Source organism: Varanus komodoensis, unplaced genomic scaffold (genome assembly GCF_004798865.1).
Source record: "Varanus komodoensis strain SLA01 unplaced genomic scaffold, ASM479886v1 scaffold156, whole genome shotgun sequence".
Lineage (NCBI taxonomy): Eukaryota > Metazoa > Chordata > Lepidosauria > Squamata > Varanidae > Varanus > Varanus komodoensis.
This window is the reverse complement of record NW_025335457.1, coordinates 149,390-172,814: the sequence shown is the minus strand read 5'-3', so window position 1 is coordinate 172,814 and position 23,425 is coordinate 149,390. Positions and strand designations below refer to the sequence as shown.

The 23,425-nt window shown below is 66.8% G+C and overlaps 1 protein-coding gene across 1 annotated transcript in view; it reads right to left on the bottom strand.

The window, feature by feature from the left end:
* The window catches only part of COL11A2 (collagen type XI alpha 2 chain), a 66,267-nt gene extending 45,048 nt beyond the window's left edge, over positions 1 to 21,219 (bottom strand). Inside the window, exons 1-15 of the mRNA XM_044425491.1 lie at positions 21,054 to 21,219; positions 18,719 to 18,979; positions 17,920 to 18,133; positions 15,793 to 15,955; positions 14,924 to 15,061; positions 13,550 to 13,654; positions 13,037 to 13,156; positions 9,181 to 9,444; positions 7,835 to 7,990; positions 6,082 to 6,141; positions 5,020 to 5,061; positions 4,848 to 4,910; positions 3,906 to 3,980; positions 1,469 to 1,555; positions 209 to 265 (exon numbers count right to left, since the gene is read on the bottom strand). Of these exons, the coding sequence (XP_044281426.1) occupies positions 209 to 265; positions 1,469 to 1,555; positions 3,906 to 3,980; positions 4,848 to 4,910; positions 5,020 to 5,061; positions 6,082 to 6,141; positions 7,835 to 7,990; positions 9,181 to 9,444; positions 13,037 to 13,156; positions 13,550 to 13,654; positions 14,924 to 15,061; positions 15,793 to 15,955; positions 17,920 to 18,133; positions 18,719 to 18,979; positions 21,054 to 21,219 (1,971 nt within the window). The remainder of the gene's footprint in view (positions 1 to 208; positions 266 to 1,468; positions 1,556 to 3,905; positions 3,981 to 4,847; positions 4,911 to 5,019; positions 5,062 to 6,081; positions 6,142 to 7,834; positions 7,991 to 9,180; positions 9,445 to 13,036; positions 13,157 to 13,549; positions 13,655 to 14,923; positions 15,062 to 15,792; positions 15,956 to 17,919; positions 18,134 to 18,718; positions 18,980 to 21,053) is intronic.
* Between the last annotated feature and the right edge of the window lie 2,206 nt (positions 21,220 to 23,425).

Sequence of the window (23,425 nt, the reverse complement as noted above, 5' to 3'; positions counted from 1 at the left end):
CCCGGCTCCTCCAGGCGTGCCCACGGTGGGGCCAAACCTCGCCCGTCCCACCTTGGCTGCTGGCAAGGCCCGTAAGCCCCGGCCGGCCCATTTGCAGGGGCACCATGCCAGAGGCCAGCGTGGGCACGTCCCCGTCCCCCCCGTGGGTGGGCCTCACACCGCCCCAGCCCCCCGCCTCCCTCGCCTGCCCGCAGTCGCGAACACCCACCATGGGGCCAGGGCGGCCGGTGTATCCCGCCGGTCCTGGGGGGCCGCGCAGGGCCATCTGCAGAGCAAACAGAGGGGGGGTGATGCGCCGGCCGAGCAACGTGGAAACCCAAGAGGGGCCCTGGAGGAAGCGCGGCGGGAAGGGTCCTCCAGTGCAAATGGGGCTGAAACTGGCTTGCCCATCTGAGCAATGGGTTCTCTGGCCACCTTTCTCTCCCACCCCCCTGGCGCTTGCTTCAAATGTCTGATGATGGCCCGGCACAGCTCAGCTCTCTTCCTCAGCCTCTCTCTTCATCTCCTCCTCCGCCTCAGCCCGAATGCAGTCGCTGCCCTGCCTGCAAGACCCCGCCAGGCTGGGCCGCCCTCGGCACCAGGAGCCGGAGAAGAGCCCTGAGGCCGGGCCGGGCCACAGGTGCTCCACCTGGTCCAGGCCACTGCTCCCAAAGGGCCTGTGAGGAACCCACAGTCCCTGCACGAGCCAGGCAGCCTCCAGCCCCAACCGCCCAGAACCATGAGGACTAGCAGCCTGCTGAGGGCCTTTTCCAGCACAAGCGTGTCCAATCCCCCTTTAAAGACACCCAAGCTGGTGGCCATCCCAACAGCTCAGCTCTGTGCTGTGGCCAGTCCGGAGCCTTCCGTCAGTCAGCGCCCTGGGACGACCCCCCTGGGATCTGGCACGGGAGCGGGGGTAGCCTCCCTGCCCACCCCTCATGCCCCTCTGGGGCGGCGCTGGCAACGGGCATCCCCAGCGCACGCAATGCAGGCCCCGTGAGCTCACACGTGGCGCCTCCGTGCGTCCAAACGGGGGAGGCTGAAGGGGGAGACCCACGATCTCGACCTGGGGGCACCCCTCTCCCCCCCCCCCAGTTGTGCGGCAGCTGCCCCTGAGCTGGGAGGAGAATGTGGCCATGGGCAAGGAGCAAGGGCAGCCTTAAACGCCCCTCTGGGGAGGCTCTGGGACCCCCGTCCACCCTCAGGGAGCTGGAGAAGGCGGATCTGCTCCCCAGCAGGGGGGGCGCCCGGGCCCAGAAGCGCTCATCGCCAGTGGGGGGTGGCAGCCGCAGGGGTCCTGCGCTGGTGATGGGGCGGGCAGATGGCCCCGGGGGGGGTGCTGGTGCCAGTGCCGGCCCCTCGGGCCCACTGGCCCCTCCAGAAGGGCTCGGAGACTCCAGGGGCGGACCGGGGACTGCCCAGGGCAGAGGGCAGGGGTCTCCTCTCCGCCCAGTGTCCCCCACCCCACACGCCCCCCGCTGCCACTCACGCGGGCTTGCTGTAAGAAGGCCTCGGCCTGGGCTTCCTGCGCCGCCACGACGGGTCCCTTGCCGCCTCCGCTGCTCCCGAAGCGGAACTGGGGGAGGAAACGGGAGCACGTGAAGCGAGAGGAGCCGTGGGCCCGGCCCTCCCTGGCTGGAGGCGCCGCGCCAGACTTCCTCCAGCCGGGAGCCCCCGGGCCCTTGGGCCTGGGCCCGGCTCCTGGACACGGCACCGGAGAGGCACCCGCGGGCCACCTCGCCTCCGGCGGGCCTTCCCAGATTGCTCTGCCAGAGGCAGGCAGCCCCGGGCAGATGCACAAGAAAACACTTCTGGCACGGAGGGGGCGTAAAATCACAAGCCAGCGTGGGCCAGCGCCTCTGCTTGCTGTGTTTTGCAGCACTTCGAACCCTCTTTTCCGTTTAAAAGTGTCCGTGCGGAACAGTTTGTATTCTGCGTCGTCGTCTTCAAACACTGCTGGATCCAAACCTACCTTTCGCAATACGAATTTTTACCAAGGCAGAGTAAAAACAGAGTGAAGTTGTTTTAAAACAGAGCAATTGTGATTTTGAAGCTACAGCGCGATGCATGAATAAAAGTGCGAGAAAACGGAAATGTTTTTACCCAGCATGTGAATTTCCAGGCACCTGCCCGCTCTCTGAGGGAGACTGTATCCAGAGCAGGGTCTCCCAGGGTGTCCCTCCACATTCCCAGAGCTCCACACGCCCCAAGCTTTCCTGGCCTTCCTCAGCCCTCTCCGGACTCTCCCTCCCTCTGGATTTCTCCGGAATCTCCAACCCCGTGGAAGCCAGAACAGCTGTCCCGATTCACACAGCGCCCGTCCCTTCTGCTGCACCCGAGATGCAGAACCGCCGTTCACACGTTCTGCAGCAACACCCTGGCAGCCAGTTCTCGTCTGTCTCCCCCAGCCCAAAATGCAAGTTTAAGTGTCGTCGTAAGCCACCCAGAAAGCTCCAGCTATCAGGTGGCACAGAAAATCAATCCATCGATAAATCGATCGATCGATCCAGTCCCTCCGTGCTTGTCCACGTGCTCCTGTTCTGGAGCAGGTCAGGCTGCAACATGGGAATATAATTTCCTCCGTGGTCCCTCTTGTCCCCACACACAAAGATCTGAGCCTCCCACACCACAAACCGCTATAGCATCCCCGGTTGCATGCCATTCGCAGAGCAATCCTGGATGTGTCTACTCGGGAGTAAGCTCCACGGCATCCGGTGGGATGCACTCTGCACACGCCCTGGAGCAGGGCAACTCCGAGGGGGCTGGGCTCTCGCCTCCACGATGCCCCCTGCTGGAGGCTGCCAGACTGCAGCTCTGCCTGCGGCCTGCCTCCTGCCCCCTCGGCCTGCCCGCCCCCCACAGGCCGTGAGCGCACTCCGGTGTGGGATTTGGGGCACCGGGACCCTCTCCCTTCGAAGCCCCTTTCCTCCCGGGACCGGCCACCCTTCGAGGGGTGGTGCAACCAAGCCTCTGCCCCCTTTATCACTGCTTCTTCCTCCCAGAGCCGGAGGCGGCCCCCACGGTCCTCCCCCATCCCACTCCTCCTCCCTCCCTGATCCTCGCAACAGCAGCTCTGCGAGGCAGGACAGGCTGAGGGGGGGGGCTGACCTGGGAGCTCTGTGGAGCCCCAGCCCAACCGACCCTCCAGCCAGCCGCTGCTCTTCCCGGCCCTCTTTTCCCCGGGGAATAAACTCTCGCAAGAGGGGCCAGTGGGGGGGTGGAGGTGGGGGGGTGGAGGTGTGAAGACAGGGCGAGGCGCCGGCAGCTCAGGGGGTGCAGTCCCCCCGCGAGGCCGAGGGCCGGATCCCGCCTCAGAGACGCTCTCTGGGGCCACGTCCCAGGGGAGGGCGGGATCCGGGACGAGCGGGCAGAGGCGAAGGCGGCGAAAGCACCCACCTCTTCGGGTGCTGCTCCCGCCGCGGCTCATGTCTTGGGGGACTGAGATGAGGTTTGGAGCGGGGACCTTTGGGTTATGATGGAGGCAGGGCCTGGTCTCAGGGGGTGGGGCCTTAGGTTTGTCTTGCCCCCCCCCCCCCGAGAGCCCCCCCTACCAAGTGGTGAGGAAATCTAATGATGAGATCAATATGGTTGCCCAGAGCAATCGCTGCCACGGATGAGCACCTGCACAGAGTCCCTCAATCCACCCACAGTTGGGGTGGGGGGCCATCCGGGGAGCCCCACAGCCTAGGTTTGGCCCCCCGGGGGTCACCCCAGCTTCCCCGAGAGGGATCCGGCCGCTGCATCTTTGTGCTGGTCCAAAAAGTAGTTTCCATGCTGACCAGCCAGCACTGTGCCCTCCCGGCCCCATCTCCAGGGGTCCGGCATGAATGGGGCCAGCCCCCAGGCGAGGCCCGGGGGGCACCTCTGCCCTCAGGACGGGGGCGGCCTGAGGGTCCCCGGCTTCAGCGCGCTTCTGGGCGACTCACCGGGAGCATCATGGACGTGCCGGGGGGTCCAGGGACACCGTCGGATCCGGGCATGCCGGGCCGTCCTGGAGGACCCTGTGGGCACGAGCGGGAGACCGGTAAGCAGAGGCGCTGCGGCAGGGGGAAGGGGCCCTCCCAGCGGGGCTGGCGCTCGCACACGTGCGTGGCAGCCCCGGTGGGAGGAGCAGAGGAGCCTCTGCCCCCTGTGGTGGCCCACTCGGGGCCGGGGCAGGAGGGCGCTGGCCCCAGCCACTAAGGCGCCCGGTGGCCGGCTGGGTCTGTCACTGCACAAGACGGGAGGTCGTCCTGGTGTCTGGTGCCCGACGCCCTCTAAGGCTAGTGGGGCCTTGGGGATGCTGGGGCTTGTAGTCACAAGCAGCAGAGGGGCCCCACATGGCCTCAGCCGCTCCCGTGGGGAGGCAGGAGCGACGTGCCGGCCCGGATACAGAAGAGGAGGGGGCCACTCTGCTCGTGGGGGGCAGCAGGAGTCGCCGCAACCTCCTCCCCATGGCAAGGGGCCACGCTAGGGGGCTGCAGCTGGGACCAGGGGAGGCAAGGAGGGCCCAGGTGCCGCTGTGAGGATGACCAGCAAGGGCGCACCACCCCCCGGGCCAGCTCCGGGCCTGGGCAAGGCCTCCCCGCTCGCTTCCGTCATCCCCGGCTCCTCTGCCCCGTCAGAGCCGCTGTGCCTGCGTGCTGGGCAGAGCTGGCGAGAAACCGGCGGCAGCGGCCCTCTTCCTTCTCGCCCCCGCCCTAGCCGGGTCAGAGCGAGAGGTGGGTGAACGAGCCGGGGCGGGGGGAATGCAGGGGGGGGAGCCCGGGGTTCTCGCCTGCAGCCCCTCAGCAGGGGCACCAGCCCCCCACCTGGCCCCAAAGGCGTCCCCCTGGGCACCCTCCCACCCCGTCACCCTCGCCCAGGTGGCACAGCTGCCTCGCACTCACCCTGTCGCCGGGATCGCCGGAGGGTCCGGGGGGTCCCTGGGTGCCGGGCGGCCCCGAGAAGCCCTGCAGGGGGGGGGACAGGAGAGAGCTCCGTTGGGGTCCTGGCGCTGGCGGGGGGCGCAGGCAGGCCCGGCCCCTCCCAGCGGAGCCCACGGAGCGGCTCGGCTCTTACCGGCGGTCCTTCCGAGCCAGGGGGACCTTCCACCAGCATGCCCTGCGGAGAGAAGAAGGCGGACACGCACCGGGTGAGGAGGCAGCCGTGCCCCCCCCCCCGCAGACACAGCGCCTCCCCCCTCGCCCTGAAAGACGGCATTGTTTACCCCGAGAGAGAGCCTGTCATTTCAGGCCACGCGGAGATAAACACTCGGACGGCCAGCGAAGAACGGGGCCCAGCGCGGCCAGCCACACCAGCGCAGGCGGCGTCCGGGGGCCTTCGGGGTCCCCGCGATGCTTCCGGGAGGCCACCCAGACACCAACACCCCTCCCCGCCGGGGCCCGGTGACTCCCCTTGCCAGCATCCCCAGGCTGCCTTGAAAGCTGCCCGGCCAGCCGAGGGGCGGCCAGAATGTGGGGCTGGGGAACCGAGGGGGCAAGCGCCCCCCCAGCCTTGCAACCGCCCCAGGAAAACAGGGACCAGGCCGCTCTCCACCGTGCCTTGGAGAATTGGAGATGTTGCGCACCGTTATTCATAATGCACTCGGGTGCACGAAAAGTGAGCAAAGGATTTGGGCAGAGCTGCGGGGTGCGGGGGGGCAGAAGTGTGCTTTTCAAGCACACGTGGCCCCTCCAGTCGGGACTCGGGTGGGCAGAGGTCCTGCGCCCAGCCTCTGGAGGGATCCCGCGGGCGGCCGGTTCGCCACCGTGTGTGCGGAGGGCCGGGCTAGACGGGCGCCGGGTCCGCTCCAGCAGGGCTGCTCTGATTCCACGCAAGGTGCGGACCCGAGGATGCGGCTGCGGCAGGCAGGACGGCCCGGCGGCGGGACTGCGGGACGCACGAGAGGAGGAGCCCCACGGGCCGGGCTGTGCCTCCATCCCGATCCCAGATGGCCAGGCTTGGCGAGAGGCCCGGCGGAGCCCGGTGCCCCGGAGGATCGGCAGAACGGGTCGTGCGGAGCTGCAGAACCCGGATCCGCGCCGCGATCCGCGCCGATTCTGACGAGCATCTTCAGCCGACAGCCGACGGGCCCCACGTCCCGGCCCACCTCCCAGCCTCGGCCCCCCGCCCGGGACTCACGGGCTCGAAGACGGCCGGCTCCCCCTTCTGCCCTTTGATGCCTCTGGCCCCGTGCAGCACCTGTGGGAAACACACATGTAACCGCAAAGAGACGCCAGTCAGTATGGGAGAAGCAGCCCCCCTGCCCCCCAAGTCCCTGGGCCCGCTTCCGGGAAGTGAGGGGGGTGTCTTGGCCTGAGCGGGGAGCCCCGATCCCAAGAAGACGGGCTCCGCGTGGGGAGGAGGTGGCTCTCCAGGAAAAGCCGAAGGGGGTGCCGTGCGCATCGAGGGAGCCCCAGACGGTGCCACAGACCCCCAGCGAGTGAAGGGCACTGACTGTGGGAAATGGGGCTGGGGTGATGTGGTCACACGATCACCTCGCCCCCACGGGCTGCACCGCACCCCCTTGAAATGCGCCCCCTGCCTAAAACAAGCAGGGGTTGCCGGATCAGGCCGTCTGGGCAAGCCACGCTCTGGCCAGAGGGGGGCCTACAGCCTACATGCATTTACTCAGGAGTAAATCCAGGCACTAAAGTGTAGCCCGCTAGGCAAGACGTCACACTGGGACACTTGCAAACTACGGGGGGGGGGGGGGGGAGGCCGAAATGCACTTAAGAGCTTAAGAAAGATACAGGGACGCTCATTTGCATCGTTAATTAATCCCAAGGAAGCTTCCGAAGAGCTGAACACCAACATGGGGAGGCAGCAACCCCCCCGCCCCCCGTTCCTGGGCTTTGCGGTGCATCCGGATGACCCCATGGGGACCCTCGGAGCCTGCGACTCATCCGATTTGCTGCAAGCAAACGCACGGACCTGACCCGGGACATGCACGGAGGGCCAAGACGGTGCCGAGCTGGGGGCGGGGGGAGGATCGCCCCTCCGAGAGGGCAGCGCGGGGGGTAGATGACCAGATCCCGTTTGGGGTCTCTCCCCAAATCAGGAATTGGTGCCCCCCCGGGGAAGGGGGCCGCCTGCAGAGATGGCCTGGCGTGCGATGGCATCACGGAGCCGGTGATGCCATCCCAGAAGAAGGGGAAAGGCCCCCAGGGCCTTGGCTTCCCGCTGCCAGGAGGGGATGGCAGCCCATTTCTGAGCCGGCCAACGGGAGGCCGAGGACAAGCATTGCCGCTCGGAGACCCCGAAAGGGCGGGATATAAACGCTTGAGAGAAATAAGGGAGGGAGGACATCACGGCAGAGTGAGGATGTCACAGGGAGGCGCTGGGAAGACGCACAGGGCCGGTTGAAACTGCCAGAGCTGCCCAACCCACAGGAGCCCCGAAATGGGAGGGCAGGCAGTGGAGCGGACCGGCAACGCAGGCAGCGTGGCAACACCGGGCGAGCGGCCGCAGCAGCGAGCGCCGTCGGCACGGCGACGAAGGGGGGCAAAGCGGGGGGGAGGGTCCTGCGGCAGAGGAGGGGGCGCTGGGCCCCGGGAAGGGACCCACGGAGCAGGAAAGGACGGCAGTGCCAGGCGGGACGAGGGGGTGACAGGGCGACCCTTGCGTGCCGCGGACGGGGGTCCCGGTGGGGGGGCAGCCCGCTTGCCGCGGGCACGTCAGCGGAGCCCACGGAGGCGACTGGGCCACACGAAGAGGACGGCGGGACGGCCAGGCCAAGCCGACCGGGGCCGGCCGGGGGGAGTGAGACCACCGTGCCCCGCGGCCCGAAATGGGGGACTCGCCAGGACCATGCCGTGCCACTGAGACCCAGCGGGAGGGGATGGGCGAGCCCGGAGGAGGGCCCCAGGGCCCGGAAGGAGCAGCACCCACGTACGCCTCCGCCAGGCGGGGCCTCGGCCGGGAGCACAGGGCCCAGCTCCGGCAGCTGGCCGAGGTCCTCGTAGGGGTGCCGGTGCCCCAGGCCCACACCTGGCACCTCCTCCTCCGCGAACACCTGCTCTTCGGCGGGACGTGGGCTGGGCACCTCCTCCTGGCCCCATGCCGGGGGGAACCCAAGAACGCATTAGAGAGGGAAGTTGGCCCTGGGCCCGAGCCCCCCGACCTCCAGGAGTCTCCCACCCGGCCCACCCGCTGCCAGGCAGCCAGTCAGGGATCCCAGCTCATCCGGGCTAGCCTATCAGTTCCCCTGCTCTTCCCGGGACCCTGGGGAGCTGGCCCTGCGCTTGATCCCCACGATGCCCGGCTGCCCTGGCCATGGCTGCCCCCCCCCTCTCCTGCAGGCCCCGTATCCCACCACGTCACAAGCAGCTAAGGAGCAGCTTTCCTTCCTACCCCCCCCCCCCGATCTCATCCTGGGATTCGGGGGGGGGGGGGGGGGGAATTTCCCTCTGCCCACGGTGAGGGGAAGGCATGGGGCGATACCTCCCCCCCAGGGTGCTCTTCCCAGCAAATCCGTCCTGCATCAGGAGACAGGGTGTAGTCAGGGCGCTCGGAAGCCTCGCAAGGCTCCTCTGCGGGGGGCAGACCCACATCCTTGGGGGAGGACTGTGAGCAACAGTGTGCCACGGTGGTGGGTGTAGCCGAAGGGAGAAGAGGGCCGGGGGAACGCGAGGAGGCGTGTGGGGGGAGACGGGGGGTGTCCCGAAAGGAGCAGGGCACGGGAGGAGTGTGGCGGTTGGAGGGCCAGGTGTGGGGCAGGAGGGGTTGAACGGTGCATGGGGTGGGGCGAGTGGACAGGTGGATCGATGAGTCCAGACAGAACAACCGGATCACAGACAGACAGACAGACAGAGAAGACACCATTAGTCGATCCAACGTTCCCCTTTCGGGGCACAGCGGCAGACGGGGGATTCCTCGCCGGCCGGAATCATTTTCCCACTCGGGGACAAAGTGATCTCCGTGGGGCAGAATCACAGCCTCCCCCACAGGTGGGGAGGGAGCCAGCCCTCCCGGGGGTCCGCTGGCGGGAAGGGGGGGTCAAGAGAAAAGCGAGGCCAAACTTGGAAGGGGCTCGCGGGAGGGATGCGGCTCGCGGCCCCTTCCAAGGTTTCGGGCTCCCGCGGGCTCCTTTCTCTTGCTCGGACGGTTCCCCCGCGGCCGCGTGGGGGACATGCAGGCACAGCTCGCAGACACAGAGGGGGACACACGGACGCGGCTGGATGAGGGGCCTGCCCCCCGGAGGGGCTCCGCACAGCCCTGCTCCCTCCTCTCTGGCTCTACCTGCTGGTAGCTGTTTCCCGGCGTCCGGGTCCCGCCGGCCCCGGCGTGCGCCTGGCCACCAGCTCTGCCCGGGGGGCTTTTCGCGGCCGAGGATCTGCCCCCCGCAGTCGCCTTGGCACCGGCACCGCCGCCACCGCGGGCCTTGCCCGAGGACTTCCCGTTTTTGGCCCCCGTCTTGGCGTAGGGGGGCGGCATGGCCGCTAGCTGGCGCTTCTGCGGCCGCTTCGCCTTGGGCTTGCGGGGGGCGCCAGGCTTGGCGGCGTTCTGGCGAGGAGGCGGCAGCGGAGCACACGACCCGGGAAGCAAAGAGAAACAGGCTCGTGAATGCGGCGGCGGGGGCAGCGGGCCGGGAGAGGGGCACCGGCGCCCCCCGCAGGATTCCAGCATGCTTCCCCGCCCCCCACATCCCCCCGGCCCGGGCCACGTCTCGACGGGAAGGAGCCCTCCGGGGTCCCTGCCTCCGGAGCGGGGGCCGGGCTGCAAGGGGGAGGGTCGCAGAGCTGCCCACTGCCCGGACGTGGCAGGGCACGGGGGTCCCCAGGCGCTCCGTGGGCGAGCTGTGGGGCGCAGGGCCGGCAGGCAGGTGGCTGGCCCTCCCCACGGAGCGGCCAAGGCAGCGGGCACCATGAGAAGGGCCGCCCTCCTCTGGACAGGCGAGGAGCCCATCAGCGTGGCCAGCGATCGTCATGGCCGTGCTGGCAGGGATGCTGGACACTGTTGTTCTAACCCCGGGGGAAGGCATCACCCCCCGCAGTCGACGGGCCGCGTGTTCCTTGCCGCCTGCTCAGGGAGGGGTGGCTGATCAGCTTTTCCACCAGATGCGCCCCTTGAGCGGCCCCAGTTCTGCCGGAACGGCTGCACACGACTGCGGGGGGGGGGGGGCCTGGAGAGCGGGGAGCCCTGCCCACCATGCCCTTCCTGCACTCTCCCCCAGGGCCTGCCCCGCCGCCAGGCCGCAGAAGAGCAGGGAGCCCGAAGGCCCGCTCCAGCAGGCGTGGCCCGGGGCTCAGCGCCCCAGGCCAGTGGAGGGGCTTTGCGGCTGCACCGCAGCACGGGGGTGCAGAACAGGGGAGGGGAGCCGCTGGTCCTCCCTGCCCCCAAATCTCCCCACACTTTAGGGTGATCTGGGACAGGCTGCTGATTCATCCAAGAATGCATCCCATCTGAGATTATCTGAGTGAGACACGGATGGGCCGGCTTTGCCTCGGAAGATATCTAGCCACCCTCGTAATTATTTCTAAACTGTGCACACGGAGAGAGCCGCTTGCACCCGGGCAGAGCTGTGCTTGCTGAGCCTGGCAGCACCTGAGATCACCTGCTGGGAGTCCCCCCGAGCCAGCTTTTCGCCACCCAGAGCCTTCCAGGTGAGGGGGGCTCCAGCTCCGTGGGCGCCTGTCCCACAATCTGGAGACCCCAGGCGACAGAGCTGCCCCAGACCCCGCAGGGCGCCAGCGTTCCTCCTCGTCCGCAGTGAATAGCACGGAGGATACGGGATGGCCCAGCTTCTGCTTCCTCAGCCACTCTCCGCGGTCTCCTCTCAACACTAAACCACGGTTGCTCCTAACTACGGCTCCCGAAAGCAATCCAGCTTCACCAAGCGTAAGCCGTTTCAACAGCACCCCCTTGTTCCTTGGCCACACGCTCAGCCCTGTGGGCCATCATCTTGTCTGAATGCAGCCGTGCCAGGATTCCTATCTTGTAGGGATTCCTCTCCCTCAGCCTCACCTCATACGGCATACCCGGCAAACCGGGGGTCAGACTAGATGGCCCAGGAGACCCCTTCTGACCCGCTCTGTTTCTATGAGCAGAGCCGGCTGGAGCCGGGGTCAGACTAGATGGCCCGGGAGGCCCCTTCTGACCCGCTCTGTTTCTTTGAGCAGAGCGGGCTGGAGCCGGGGTCAGACTAGATGGCCCAGAGGACCCCTTCTGCCTCGCTCTGTTTCTATGTTTCTCTGAGCAGAGCTGGCTGGAGCCGGGGTCAGACTAGATGGCCCGGAGACCCTTTCTGCCTCGCTCTGTTTCTCTGAGCAGAGCCGGCTGGAGCCGGGGTCAGACTAGATGGCCTGGGAGACCCCTTCTGCCTCACTCTGTTTCTTTGAGCGGAGCCAACTGGAGCCGGGGTCAGACTAGATGGCCTGGGAGACCCCTTCCAACTCGCGTTGTTTCCATGCTTCCATGTTTTAAGCTGCTCTGGGAATTTCTCCGGCGAAACAGAGGGGCAAAGAAGCGAAAACACAATGCCTTGCCAGGGCGAGCCTGAGGGGGCTGCAGGCAGAGGCTTTGACGTGGCTGCGGGACATTCCAGGAGCCTGGCACCTGCGAGTGCCGAACGGCTGGCGGAAAGCGGAGGAAATCACGGGGCAAACCTGGTCAGAAATACTGGGACATTCCTTTGCATGTCGTAGAATAAATATTATTAGGGCAAATAAGTATATTTAAAAGGAAGAAATGCCGGAAAACCTCTGGGCATATTTGTAATTAGTCACCGAAAGTAAACAGATGACGAAAGAGAAGCGGATTTCTTAACTGCAGCCAACTGTATCCCCCCAACCGCCATGAGCTGGCAAAGAGCAGGAATCTGCCTGGGCTGCCCTGAAAAGACCCCGCCAGCAGCCACGGCTGCCCCTCCACAGGCTCTGCCGCATGACTAGCCCACCACCTCGTCCCCAGCGTGTCATCCAGTCCCAGCAGAGTGGGTTGTGCAAAGGCTAAACAAGGGCACAATAGCCCTAAGACAAGCCAGGGATTCTGCTCAGGTTGCTGAGCGCCCACACAGTCCACCCACACCACAGCCGGAGACCCCGAAAAGCCGCAGCCGTGGCTGGAGCATCCGCCGGCCGCAAGGAACGCACTGCAGTGCTCTGGGACTGCGAGAGGCCACGGGGGGCTTGTGGGTCGTGCAAAGCAGGCCAGCTTTTGAAGAAGACTGAATCGACTAGGCATAAAGGCATCTTCCCAGCTCAGCTGCCAAAGACCCCATCGGTGCAGGTGTTCAAGGATAGGCTAGACATGCACATGGTGGGCATGTTGTGAGCGGAGTCGACTGGAGCCAGGGTCAGACTAGATGGCCCAGGAGACCCCTTCTGACTCACTCTGTTTCTATGTTTCTGTGAGCAGAGCCGGCTGGAGCCGGGGTCAGACTAGATGGCCCGGGAGGCCCCTTCTGCCTCGCTCTGTTTCTATGTTTCTGTGAGCAGAGCCGGCTGGAGCCGGGGTCAGACTAGATGGCCCAGAGGCCCCTTCTGCCTCGCTCTGTTTCTATGTTTCTGTGAGCAGAGCCGGCTGGAGCCGGGGTCAGACTAGATGGCCCGGGAGACCCCTTCCGACTCGCTATGTTTCTATGTTTCTATGAGCAGAGCCGGCTGGAGCCGGGGTCAGACTAGATGGCCCGGGAGACCCCTTCTGACTCACTCTGTTTCTGTGTTTCTATGATCTGGCCAGTCCTGCATCGGGGCGAAATCTTGGGATCCCCAGATTTGGCCTGGCACGCAGAGGCCACCTCAAGCTCTCCTGTCTAAGGAGACTTTGCCTCATTCAGAGGTTCCCCGAGTCTCACCGGAATCGGAGTCAGTCGAATGCGAAGCGGGGACCTTTGAGCGAGCATTCGGAGCAGTGCCTTGGGCCCAGGGGGGTGCCAGAATTTCGCCCGGCTTCTAGAAAAAAGGGCCAAAGGCTTTTCCAGCGGCTTTGCCTGTTTCCCCCTGGATTTTCCAGCCGTGGTGCCCCTGGCTCCGAGGGAGGGGAGAAAGGGCCCTGCTTGCCGGCGGCTACTCCAGCACATCGGCCCCGCCTTCCGTGAATGTCCCACAGCCACAAGGCACGTGGGCCGCTGGCCCCCTGGACACGACTGCCGCACCCGGGACGCGACGCAGCAGCTGCCAGGCTGCGGGGGCCGCAGAGACCGTGGGGCAGGGTGCAGGGCCTGACTGGGGCTCCTGGACTGGAGTCGCCAGCCGTTCTGTGCCTGCTCCCGGGCCTGGGAGATCAGAACGGGCAGCGTAGAGATGGGAGGTGTTCTGGAGCCGGATCCACACAGCTCCTCTCCCCCGAGCAGCCCCGCAAGGGCTCCCGCTCACTGGCGCCCCCCCCGTCCCCAGGGATCCCACCTGTGAAAGAGGCCACCTGTACCCCAGGTGCAGAACCCCCAGACATGTGGCCAGAAGAGAGGGAGGGCTGGGAGGGGACCTCCTTTTCCACTCAGCCCTGGCCTGTCGCGCTGCTAGGGAACGGGCAAAATGGCTGGACGTGGGCAGACAGACGGATGGACACCGGACACAGGACAGACAACCACATCAGGAGAACGAGGCTCGGAGACAAGGATGGGCGGACAGACACTCGGGGGGGGAGCATCCTCCACCCCTCCCGTTACCTGCTCACCGGCTCCCCACAGAGGCGTGGAGGCTGGAGAGCCCGTCCCGTCCTTCCCGGGCCCGTGAGAGTGGGCATGCTGCTTTTCCGCGGCCACGTCAGAGAACTGAGGGACAGCAAGAGGGGGCCTGGTTCGTCCACGCACAAACGCCACGCCTGGGGGGCTGAAAACCGGTCCCAGGAGCCGGTGGCTGAATCGCCAGAAAGCGCGGGGGGTGCTTTGGGCCCACAGGCCTCTGCAGAAGCGCTTGCTTTATGCGTCTGTTCGGGGTCGGGGAGGGGGGGATCTCAGATCTTTTTCCAGGCAGGCGGCTGCCCAAATGCTCAAGATGGCTCTGCGGGAGGCAGCCGCCACTGGCAGGCAGGTGGGAATGTGGCGAGCATCACTCCGAGCAGACGCACCAGGGAAGACCCTGGCGAGCGGTCGGACCGAGCAGCCGAAGGGGAAGGCCTGCCTCTCTCGATTCCTCGGGCAGCAGGCTTAGAAGCATTTCCAAAGAACAGACGAAACCGGGGATGGGTTTAAGCATGTGGAAACCCGGGAGGGTTTCACCAACCAGTTCAAATCGATATAATGCACGGAAAAACGTGTCTTTAATCCGCTGGCAGTCTTGGAATGAATTCGTGCGCCTGATCAGGCGAAAGACGCCCGTCAAGGGCACTGCTCTCCAAGCAGGGGGGCGAAGTCACCCCATGGTCATGAAGATGCAGGGGCTCATAGCTGCCTCTCTCCAAAACCACAGGGCCCAGAGACCTCCTTCCCCGCCAAGCCAGAGCAGCTGCCGGACTGCCATAGCCCACCGTGAGCACCAGGCACTCTGGCTGGGAAATCGGGCGCCCTCCCTGGGGCTCGGGCTGAAGCCTCCGCACCAGCAGCTGCGGAGAGCCCGTCATCGACGGCGCTGCATCTAGGGCAGCCCTGTGGGGCACAGGCCTGGGTCCCCCTCCCCAAAGCGAGATGGAGGGCCCCGAGCGCCACAAGGCCAGCTGGCCACACCGTGAAGGGAGGGGCGTGACCGAGCCAGGCGTGTGGGAACGGCCCCACCGGTCCCAGTCAGCTGGAGAGCAGCCGCGTCTGCGCACCGGGGATCTGGGCCTCCGCTGCCCCTAATGGCTGGGCGTGGGGCGGCTGCTCCCCATGGCTCCCTGGGGCCTGTTTTGCAACTGGAGCTTGGACAACGTGCTTTGCAATGCTCCCCCCTTCCCGGCCAGGACCCCCAAGAATTAGGCGGGCTAGAATGAAATTCCAGCGGTGCTTGCTCTCTTCTCCGGCAGAAGCCGCCTTCCCCCCATCTCCCCTCCTTGGGGCTGCTGAAGAGGAAGGGGTGTGGGTGGCGGCCCGGCCCCTCCCACCCCCGCGGTGCCCCCTTCTCACCCCCGGCCTGGCGGGCCTCTGCGCGGCCTCTTGGGCTTGGGGCTTCTGGGTGGCGCCGTCGCAGTCGGGGCTGTAGTGCTCGCAGAAGTCGTAGGCGTCCTGGGGGCTGGGGGAGATGAGCAGCTGCTGGATCTCACCCTGCAGGGCGGGGAAGGGGAGGGAGAGATGAGGCCGCCTGCTTGGAGCTCCCCCCGGGCCCGAAGGGGGGCGGCCGGCTGTGTCCCAGCAGGAGCGCCAGCAGGCCTCTGCCCCGCTGGGATTCGGCTCATCGGAGCCGGAACCGCAGCCAAGAAACAGAGCCAGTGGCGTCAGCGAAGAAGGGCCGCTGCCCACCTCCTCCCCGCAAAGTCTCCTGCCGGGACGACGTGACATCGAGGACGGGACGGTGGCCTGTGGCGCCCCATGGTTCAGCCACCACGGGGCCGGGGGGCCGCCCCCCAGCGCGGCTCTCTGGAGCCAGCCTCACGAGCCTGAGCTGAGCAGTGCCTCTGCCAGCAACCTCCCGGGGCGTGCCAGCAAGACGCCCATGGGACCCCAGTCTGCAGAAGCAGGCTGAGGCCCTCCCACCCACCCCCCCCGGAGGGGCGGCCAAGGCGGATCCGCTCCCCAGACGGGCCCGAATGGGTCCAGAGAGCCCAGGCCGTTCGGGGGCGCCTCCGGAGCGGGCGTGCAAGCGGACGGCAGCTGGCGTGGCTCCCCGGAGGAATCAGCACTGTGCCCACCGCCCTGCCCCACCACGAAGGGCACGGGGCCGGGGAGCCGCGTGCTGGGCCACGTCCCACCCTCCAAAGGCCAGGGCCTCGGGGGGCTGGCACGCCCAAGCCCCCCGCCGCCGCGTTGCTAGCGGGGGTGCCGGAAGGGGGCGCTACCTCAAAGGCTTCCTCGTCCAGGAGGCGGGTGCCGAAGACGGTGATGCCCCGCGTGTCCACAACCGGCTGGCTTCCGCGGGGCAGCGGCCGCGTGGCCTTCTTCTTGCAGTCCAGGAGGAGCGTCACCTGCTTCTTGCTGACGCTGAGCGCCACGCGGTGCCACCTGAGCAGAGCAGAGCCGAGCAGAGCCGTTCATGAGGGCCGCTTCTTCGGCCCCTTTCGGAAGCAAAGTCTTTGTTTGCGGGCAACATTTGGGCGAGCAGAGGAAGCGGGACAGGCAGATGTCCAGCTGCGGCACAGCGCGATCTTTACAGCAGGATCTTTCTCTGATGGCTTAACACCTTCCACAGTGCGGGAAGGGAGGCCTTTGGGTGCGTTTTTAAGGCGGCATTTGCTGAACGTATCCGCAGACTGCACAGCAAGCCTGGGAAAAGAGTCTCTGCCGCTGTGCTGGAGCAGTGGCTGATAGGACTCGAGTGGGGACAAGGCGCAAATGTCTAGTAACATAGACACATGGAAGGAGAGCGAGGCAGAAGGGCCTCCTGGGTCATCTAGTCTGACCCCAGCTCCAGCCGGCTCCGCTCAGGACATGTCTGGCAGCTCTGCGTGCCGGCGTAACCTCACCTGTGGTGGCCGTTACAGGATCAGAGCAAAGACCCTGAAATGTGCGGCCGCTGGTTGTGCACGCCATGAACCGGTCAGAGCGGCAGGTTCAGCCTCTTTTCTCCTGTGACTTCTTCCCCAAAAGGCAGAGAACTTCCTGCCTGTGGGAACCTCACACCCCGGGAGTGGCTTGCCTTGCTCTCCTCTGCCCCACATCTAGCCTGCCCCGGCCGGCTCCGAAGGGAGTTGCCCCTTTCCTGGGCTGCAGGCTTCCTCAGCCGGGGGATGATGGGCCTTGCTGTCCACCCCACCTGGACTGAGGGACAGAGTGCCGGGCGAAAAGCAAGCCGCGTGCAGGGCTGGCACAGCTGCAAAGATCCGGGCTTTTGTGGCGTCTCACACAACCATCAAAAGCACAAGAGCCCTGCCTGAGGAGAGAGGTGGGCAGCCCGGCTTTGCAGAGCTTGGCTGGGGACCAGACAGCTCCCCACCCCCGGCTGTGCCCCACCTTTGCACAGGTGGCAGGATCTGCCCCCCACCCCTCCACCGCTCCCCCCGTCCCCACCTTGCCTTCGAACTGGGCAGGGAACGGCATGGCTGCCCAGGGCAATTTGTGAGTGCGTCCCGGCAGGTGGTGGGCGAGGAAAGTCGTGCATGCGTGAAGGCTCAGGTGGGGCAGCAGTGGCGGGGCGCATGGGGTGACTGCAGCTGCCCCCATTTAGCCACTCCCCAGCCCCCCCAGCCCCTGCTCCCCAGGGCTGTGCTGGAGCCCTCGTCATGCAGGACGCGCTCCAACGGAGCCAAGCGCAGGGAACCCAGGTTCAACTTGGATGCAAGGGAGCACTTCCTAACAGTTGGGACGGCAAGGGTGTGGAATGGGCTTCCCCGAGAGGTCGCTGAGGCCCCATCGGTGCGGGTGTTCAAGGATAGGCAGGACATGCACATGGTGGACATGTCGTGAGCGGAGCTGGCTGGAGCCGGGGGTCAGACTAGATGGCCCGGGAGACCCCTTCTGCCTTGCTCTGTTTCTCTGTTTCTCTGAGCAGAGCTGGCTGGAGCCCGGGTCAGACTAGATGGCCCGGGAGACCCCTTCTGCCTCGCTCTGTTTCTATGAGCAGAGCTGGCTGGAGCCGGGGTCAGACTAGATGGCCAGAGGCCCCTTCTGCCTTGCCCTGTTTCCATGTTTCTATGGGCAGAGCTGGCTGGAGCCGGGGTCAGACTAGATGGCCCAGGGGGTCCCTTCTGCCTCGCTCTGCTTCTATGTTTCTGTGCTGAATGGGGATGCGTTTTCCTGGCCACGGGGCACGGTCCCCACTGCATCGTTTCGGGGAGCCTTCACCCCTCAGGCACGGTGGGGGCCCTCTGCTCTGCAAAAGGCCCGTCCTCGGCCGGGGTGGAAGCAGTGGGGACCGGCCTGGCTGTCCGGCCCCTCTTTGGGCAGGCGGCTGTGGGACCTCCACGACGGCCCCCTGGCCCACAGCGCCACACGGCCGGGCGACTGGGGCAGGGGGCTCGGGCACTCACTTGCCGTCAGCCAGGTTGACGCCCCGGAAGACGGGGTAGTCCTCTGGGGCGGGGCGGCCGCGCTGGTCCGCGTAGAGGAAGACGGGGGAGCGGCCCAGCTCCACGCCCAGCTGCTGGAGGCCGTCCTTGTTGTAGATGGAGAGCAGGAAGGCCTGCAGGCCGGCCTTGGGCTTCAGCAGCGCCATGATGGAAAAGTCCTCCGGGAACTTGCCTGCTGGGGAAGCACCAGAGCCACCGCTGGGGGGAGCAGGCCGGAGGGGCCGAGGCCGGCATGGGGTCGCTCCCCGCCACGCAGAGGCCGCCTCCTGCAGCCCCCAGCACCAGGCGGGGCAAGCGGTGCTGACCCCAGGGATGGCGGGGCCCAGCCTCTGTCCTCCCCCCCACCGCCACCCCCCCAGCGGCTCCCAGCCCCTCCATGCCGCCGGCTTGCTGGGTGGGCAGGGAGGCCAAGGTGGGTTGGGGGGCCTCGGCCACCCCCTGCCCCTCCGGGCTGGCCAGAGCAGCCCGCAGTGGGGCGCAGGAGGAGCTTCTCCGGGGGTCCCGGCGGGGCTCCCACTGTGGTGCTAGGCTGCCTTGGCAGGGCAGGGTGGAGGATGGGGGGCAGAGGCAGGGAAGCATCTCGCCCCCTCCACCACTCCCCGGGGACCTGGCACAGCCTGGCACGGCACCACAGGGGCTGATCCGCAGGCACGAGGGGCCTCGAAACGCTGCCGGGGCGCCGAGCAGCCGCGGGGCCAGCGGAGGGGCAGCCGCGAAGGGCCAGGCGGGGGGGGGGGGCGCTCCGCGCAAATCGCCCTACCTGGGAAGAGCTGCCGGGTGGGGGCGCTGAGCTGCGCCTGCCTGGATATCCGGTAGGCCACGTCTGGGGCGGCTCCGGAGCGCCTCCTGGGGCAGAAGCCCGCCGTCCTGCGCACGCCCTGGGGCTGCTTGTGCAGCTGCAGCACCTTCAGCACATCCACGGGGTCTGCTGCGGGGGAAGGGGGGGAGAGAGATGGAGAGAGGCCGAGGGGCAGGGATGGCGGGTGCCCGTGCCTCGGCGCCCCCCGCCCCCACCGCGTCCCTGCCGGCCCCCGGAGCGCTTCGGCCCGGCAGGAGCCCCCCGCAGCCCCGGCCCTCGCAGCCCCCCTCCCCGGCAGAGGAGGGCGCGTCGCCTCGCCTCGCCTCGCCCAGCCGAGACGCGCTCCGGCGCCTCCCCGGACGCGCTCCTCGCCGGCTCTCTGCAGCGAGAAGGCGCTCCCTGCGAGGGGGTCACGGGGTCCTCCCAGCCACGGCCCTCTGTGCAGCCTCGCCGGCACCCCCCAGGCCCCCCACCCGCAGCCCGTGCCGCTGCCGAGCAACCCGGACCCCGGTGCCTTTACCGCGCACCGGCGCCGGAGCCGCGCCAGGTGCGGGGGGTGGCGAGCCCGCCGCGGGCCAAGCGGCGCTCGCCAAGGCCGGGGTGGCGAGCCAGGGATTTTGAAAACTCCACGCCATAAAACGAGCACGCGAGGGCCAGTAGCCGTGATGTTTTTCTCGCTTTAATACGGCGAAGTGGATCGGAGCAGATTAAGATCAAAGCTTGGCAGTGAAATCGAAGAAGCGGCTCAGCGCGCAAGGAGTCAGCCAAAAGCCAGCTCCCGAGCAAAAAGCCAAAAAAAGCGGGGCGGGGGGAGAGAGAGAGGAGGAGGAAGAGCGAATCGACCGATGCGCGGGAAGTTCCTCCTGAGCCGACCTCCTCCCAGGCCGAAGTCTGAGCTCGCTGCAAAAGCAGGACCCGCACGCTGACCCCCCCCCCCCGCTCCACGGAGGAGAGCCACGAGTGGCCCCATCTCGGGACGGGGCTCCCCAGGAACGGGCCCCTGGGCCCGGGCGCCGCTGCAGGATCGCCGCCCCCGCCCCGGCTCGGTGGAATCTGAGCGCGATCAGACGAGGAGCCAGACTGGGGTCCCATTCACGTGCGGCCACTAATCTCGGGATTCCGATCTTTTCTCTCGCGGTGCGGACGGGGCCTCCCTGGCCGCTGTCAAAGGGCTCTTTGTTCGGCCCCGGGAGGTGGCACACTTCGAAGCACGCACCACCGGCACCACCGCCCTCCCCGGCGGGGGCGGGGGGCGCTCTTCTGGGACAGGAGCGGCACGCAGGAAACACAGCCCCGTCCGCGCCGCGCAGGGGCCCGGCTGCTCGCACACGCGCGCCGGCCGCCCCCTTCCCGCCGCTTCCAGGCGCGGGGGCCCTCAGGTAGGACCGTGGGGCAGGTGCTCGGGCCCCACTCCGCAGAATGGGCCGGGGTGCCCCAGCACACACGCAATCGCCTCGAGCCCAGAGTCCGCCGAAGACCCGCACCGCCCGCTGGCCGAGCCGCTCCTCCTCGCCTCGCCCCCCCCCCGGTGCATCGCTGCAGGGGGGCGGCGGAAGGGACCCCGGCGCCCACCGCCCTCGAGCAGTTGCGCTCGCTCGCTCGCTCCCTCGCGCGTGCGCACACGCCTCTCGCACATCCGCCCACCCGGGTCCGCACACACTGCCGCGTTTGTGTGAGGCGCTGCTGGACTCGGGAGCAGGAAAGATTCAAGATAAACAGACGAGGCGGCCGGAGGCGCCTTCTCCTTCTGCGCCGGCTGCGTTTGTTTGTTCTCCGGCTGCCCCCGTTCCTGCGCTGGCTTCTCTCCTGCTCTGGAGGCCCCCGGGGCCGCCTCGCAGGGGCTTCACGGGTGGCTGCACTGGGGGCCGGTGGCCCCCCGAGGGGAGAGCCGCAGGCTCGAAACACGGGGTGGCCCTGATCCTCCGTGAGGGGCGCCCCCCCCCCCCCGAGGAAGGCGCTCTCCTCCTCGGCACGTAGCTGAGAGGGGCCTCTGCGCCTGGGAAGGCCACGCCACGCCAAGCAGGCCACGGCCCTTCCCAGCCGCATCTTGCATCTTGCGCTGGCATCTCCGTTGCAAGAAGCACAAGCCGGCCTCAGGCAAAAGGAGAGCCCTGCCCCGAGGGGCTTACAGTCTCAAAAAACGGCTGGAGTGACTCTGACTCACTGGAGCTGCAGTTTCACAAGACTGGAGGGCACCCGGTGGAGAGGGCCAGTCTAAAATGCAACACCGGGGAGAGAACAGGGGAGGGGAGAGGCAGGCAGGTGCGCGGGGGGGGGGGGGGACACACACACGTACGAGCATACATGGCGGCTTGGCGGAAGAGGCGCTGGGGTGCCTGGTCTCGAATGGGCCGGGGAAGACCCATTGGCCTTGCGAGCTGCCCGGCTTGCAGCTTGTGGTTGGACTGGATGACCTCCAGGGTCCCTTCTAGTTCACCCGTTCGGTGCCGCTTGACTTTCATGGCTGTGCTCAGTCGGCCTGGCTGCTCCTGCTGCCTGGAACTCTGCACACCCCCAGCTCACACACACCTGCCGGTGAAATCCCTGCCCAGCGGGCCCTTTCCCAGGGCCCTTCGGCCCAACTCCTCTTCCACCTGCTCCGGGACATCAGAGCCGCCGTCCTGCTGGGTCAGGCCATGCAACCCACCCGTCCCATCCAGCCCCCTCTCCATCCGGGGCCAAACCAAAGGGAGCCCTCGTGCTGCAGCTGCATGGAGCATTCGCCCCTTCTCTTGGCCCCAGATGCTCCCTTCCCTCTTCTGGCCTGTCTGCCCCATTTTCCCCAGGTCAGGAGCTAGAAACATGGACACATAGAAACAGAGCGAGTCAGAAGGGGTCTCCGGGCCATCTAGTCTGACCCCAGCTCCAGCCGGCTCTGCTCATAGAAACATAGAAACAGAATGAGGCAGAAGGGGTCTCCCGGGCCATCTAGCCTGACCCCGGCTCCAGCCGGCTCTACTCATAGAAGCAGAGTGAGGCAGAAGGGGCCTCCCGGGCCATCTAGTCTGACCCCGGCTCCAGCTGGCTCTGCTCATAGAAACAGAGCGAGGCAGAAGGGGCCTCCCGGGCCATCTAGTCTGACCCCGGCTCCAGCCGGCTTCACTCACGACCTGCCCATCCAGTCTATCCTTGAACACCCCCTTCAATCCAACCTCAAGATGAAGAAAATCTGATACTGGACAATCTAAATAATCTTGAGAGTGAATCTTTCTCCATAAGGCTGTTGATCTGCTGTTAATATCCTCTCCTGGTTTTGCCACCGAATGAAAATCTGCATTTCCTTTCTTGCTATTCCACCACAAAACCTCTAGATGGCACTGTGGGGTAGTAGAATTGCACAAATACATGAGTGGGAATCGCGCTTTCTTTACTTTTCATCATTAAATGCTTCCTTTTCCCTGCTCCAAAAGAGCAACTGAACAGGAGGCTCCCCAGCCAGGTGTGCTGGACCTTCAGCTCCCATCAAGTCCTGCCAGCATGACTATCGGCTGAAGTTGGAGTGCAGGACCGATCTACGTTTCCAGCACACCTGTCTGATACGCCAAGTTGCTGCCCACGGGCTGGCCAAGCAGTGGCCTCGGCTCGCACCCCGAGAAGCGAGGAGGCCTTTGGACGGCTCTGCACAGAGCAACCTCAGAGAAAGAGACATGCGGCTTCTGAGCCAAGGGCCACGTGAGGATCGCCCCTCCGTGGCCTCTTCTCCAGAAATGGTGGGCGGGGGCGGCTCGCAGGGCCAGGCCCTCGGTCCTTCCCGGAGGTCCCGGGACACCTGCCGAGCGAAAGCCGAGGGACCCGAACGACCGCCTTGCCTCCGATCTCCCCAGATGAGCTGGCGTGGCCTGCAGGGGCTGCACCTCCTGTGTCCCCTCTTGGCTTTCTCTCCCCGAAGGGTCCCCCTGCCCCCCCAAATCCATGCCCTCCTCTCCCCTGTCCAGGGGGTGTCCCGGGGAGGTCCCCTGCAGCCCCAGAGCACGTGCAAACTGGCCCAGGGCTCTTCAGTGCCTCGCACCGCCCCTCCTTGCCAGCGAGGGCGCTGGCGTGCGGATCGGGGCCAAGGGCGGAGCGGCAGGGGAGGCCGGCCGGGTCCGTCCTTCGCTCAGGCCAGCAGCCGGTCTGGGGAAGCCACCGGCTGCCGCCCGCATGCCACTCGCCCACCGGGCATGACGGCTTGCCCAGACGTGGCGCCCTGGGCCAGAGGTGGGGGGCACAGCCTCCCCCCCTCGCACCAGCCCCTCTGGATCTGAGCTTCACGGGGGGGGTCCTAACCATCCCCGGCAGTGGCTGGCCCCCAGCGCCACCCCCCACCCACTGCTGGGCGATTGCGCGGGATCGGTTCTCCCCTGCCCGGCGGCTGTGGGGAGCTGCACCCCACGTGCTCCCTGGTCCCAAAGGGGGGGGTGAGGCGGGGCAAGAGGCAGAGATGACAGGTGACGTCCGCCTTTGGGGCTCCCGTCCTCCCCTCACAGGGACCCGAAGCCAGCCTGCCACGCTCTCCTCCTTTCCAGGTTGTCCTCACAACAGTCCTGCTGGGTAGGTCAGGCGGAGCGCCCGTGCCTGGGCCAAAGCCACCCAGGCCATGCAGGGACTGGAACTGGAGTCTCCCCAGTCGCAGACCAGGACTCTAACCACTAGACAGCACTGACCCTCAGTGGTCCATCAGCGAGGAGG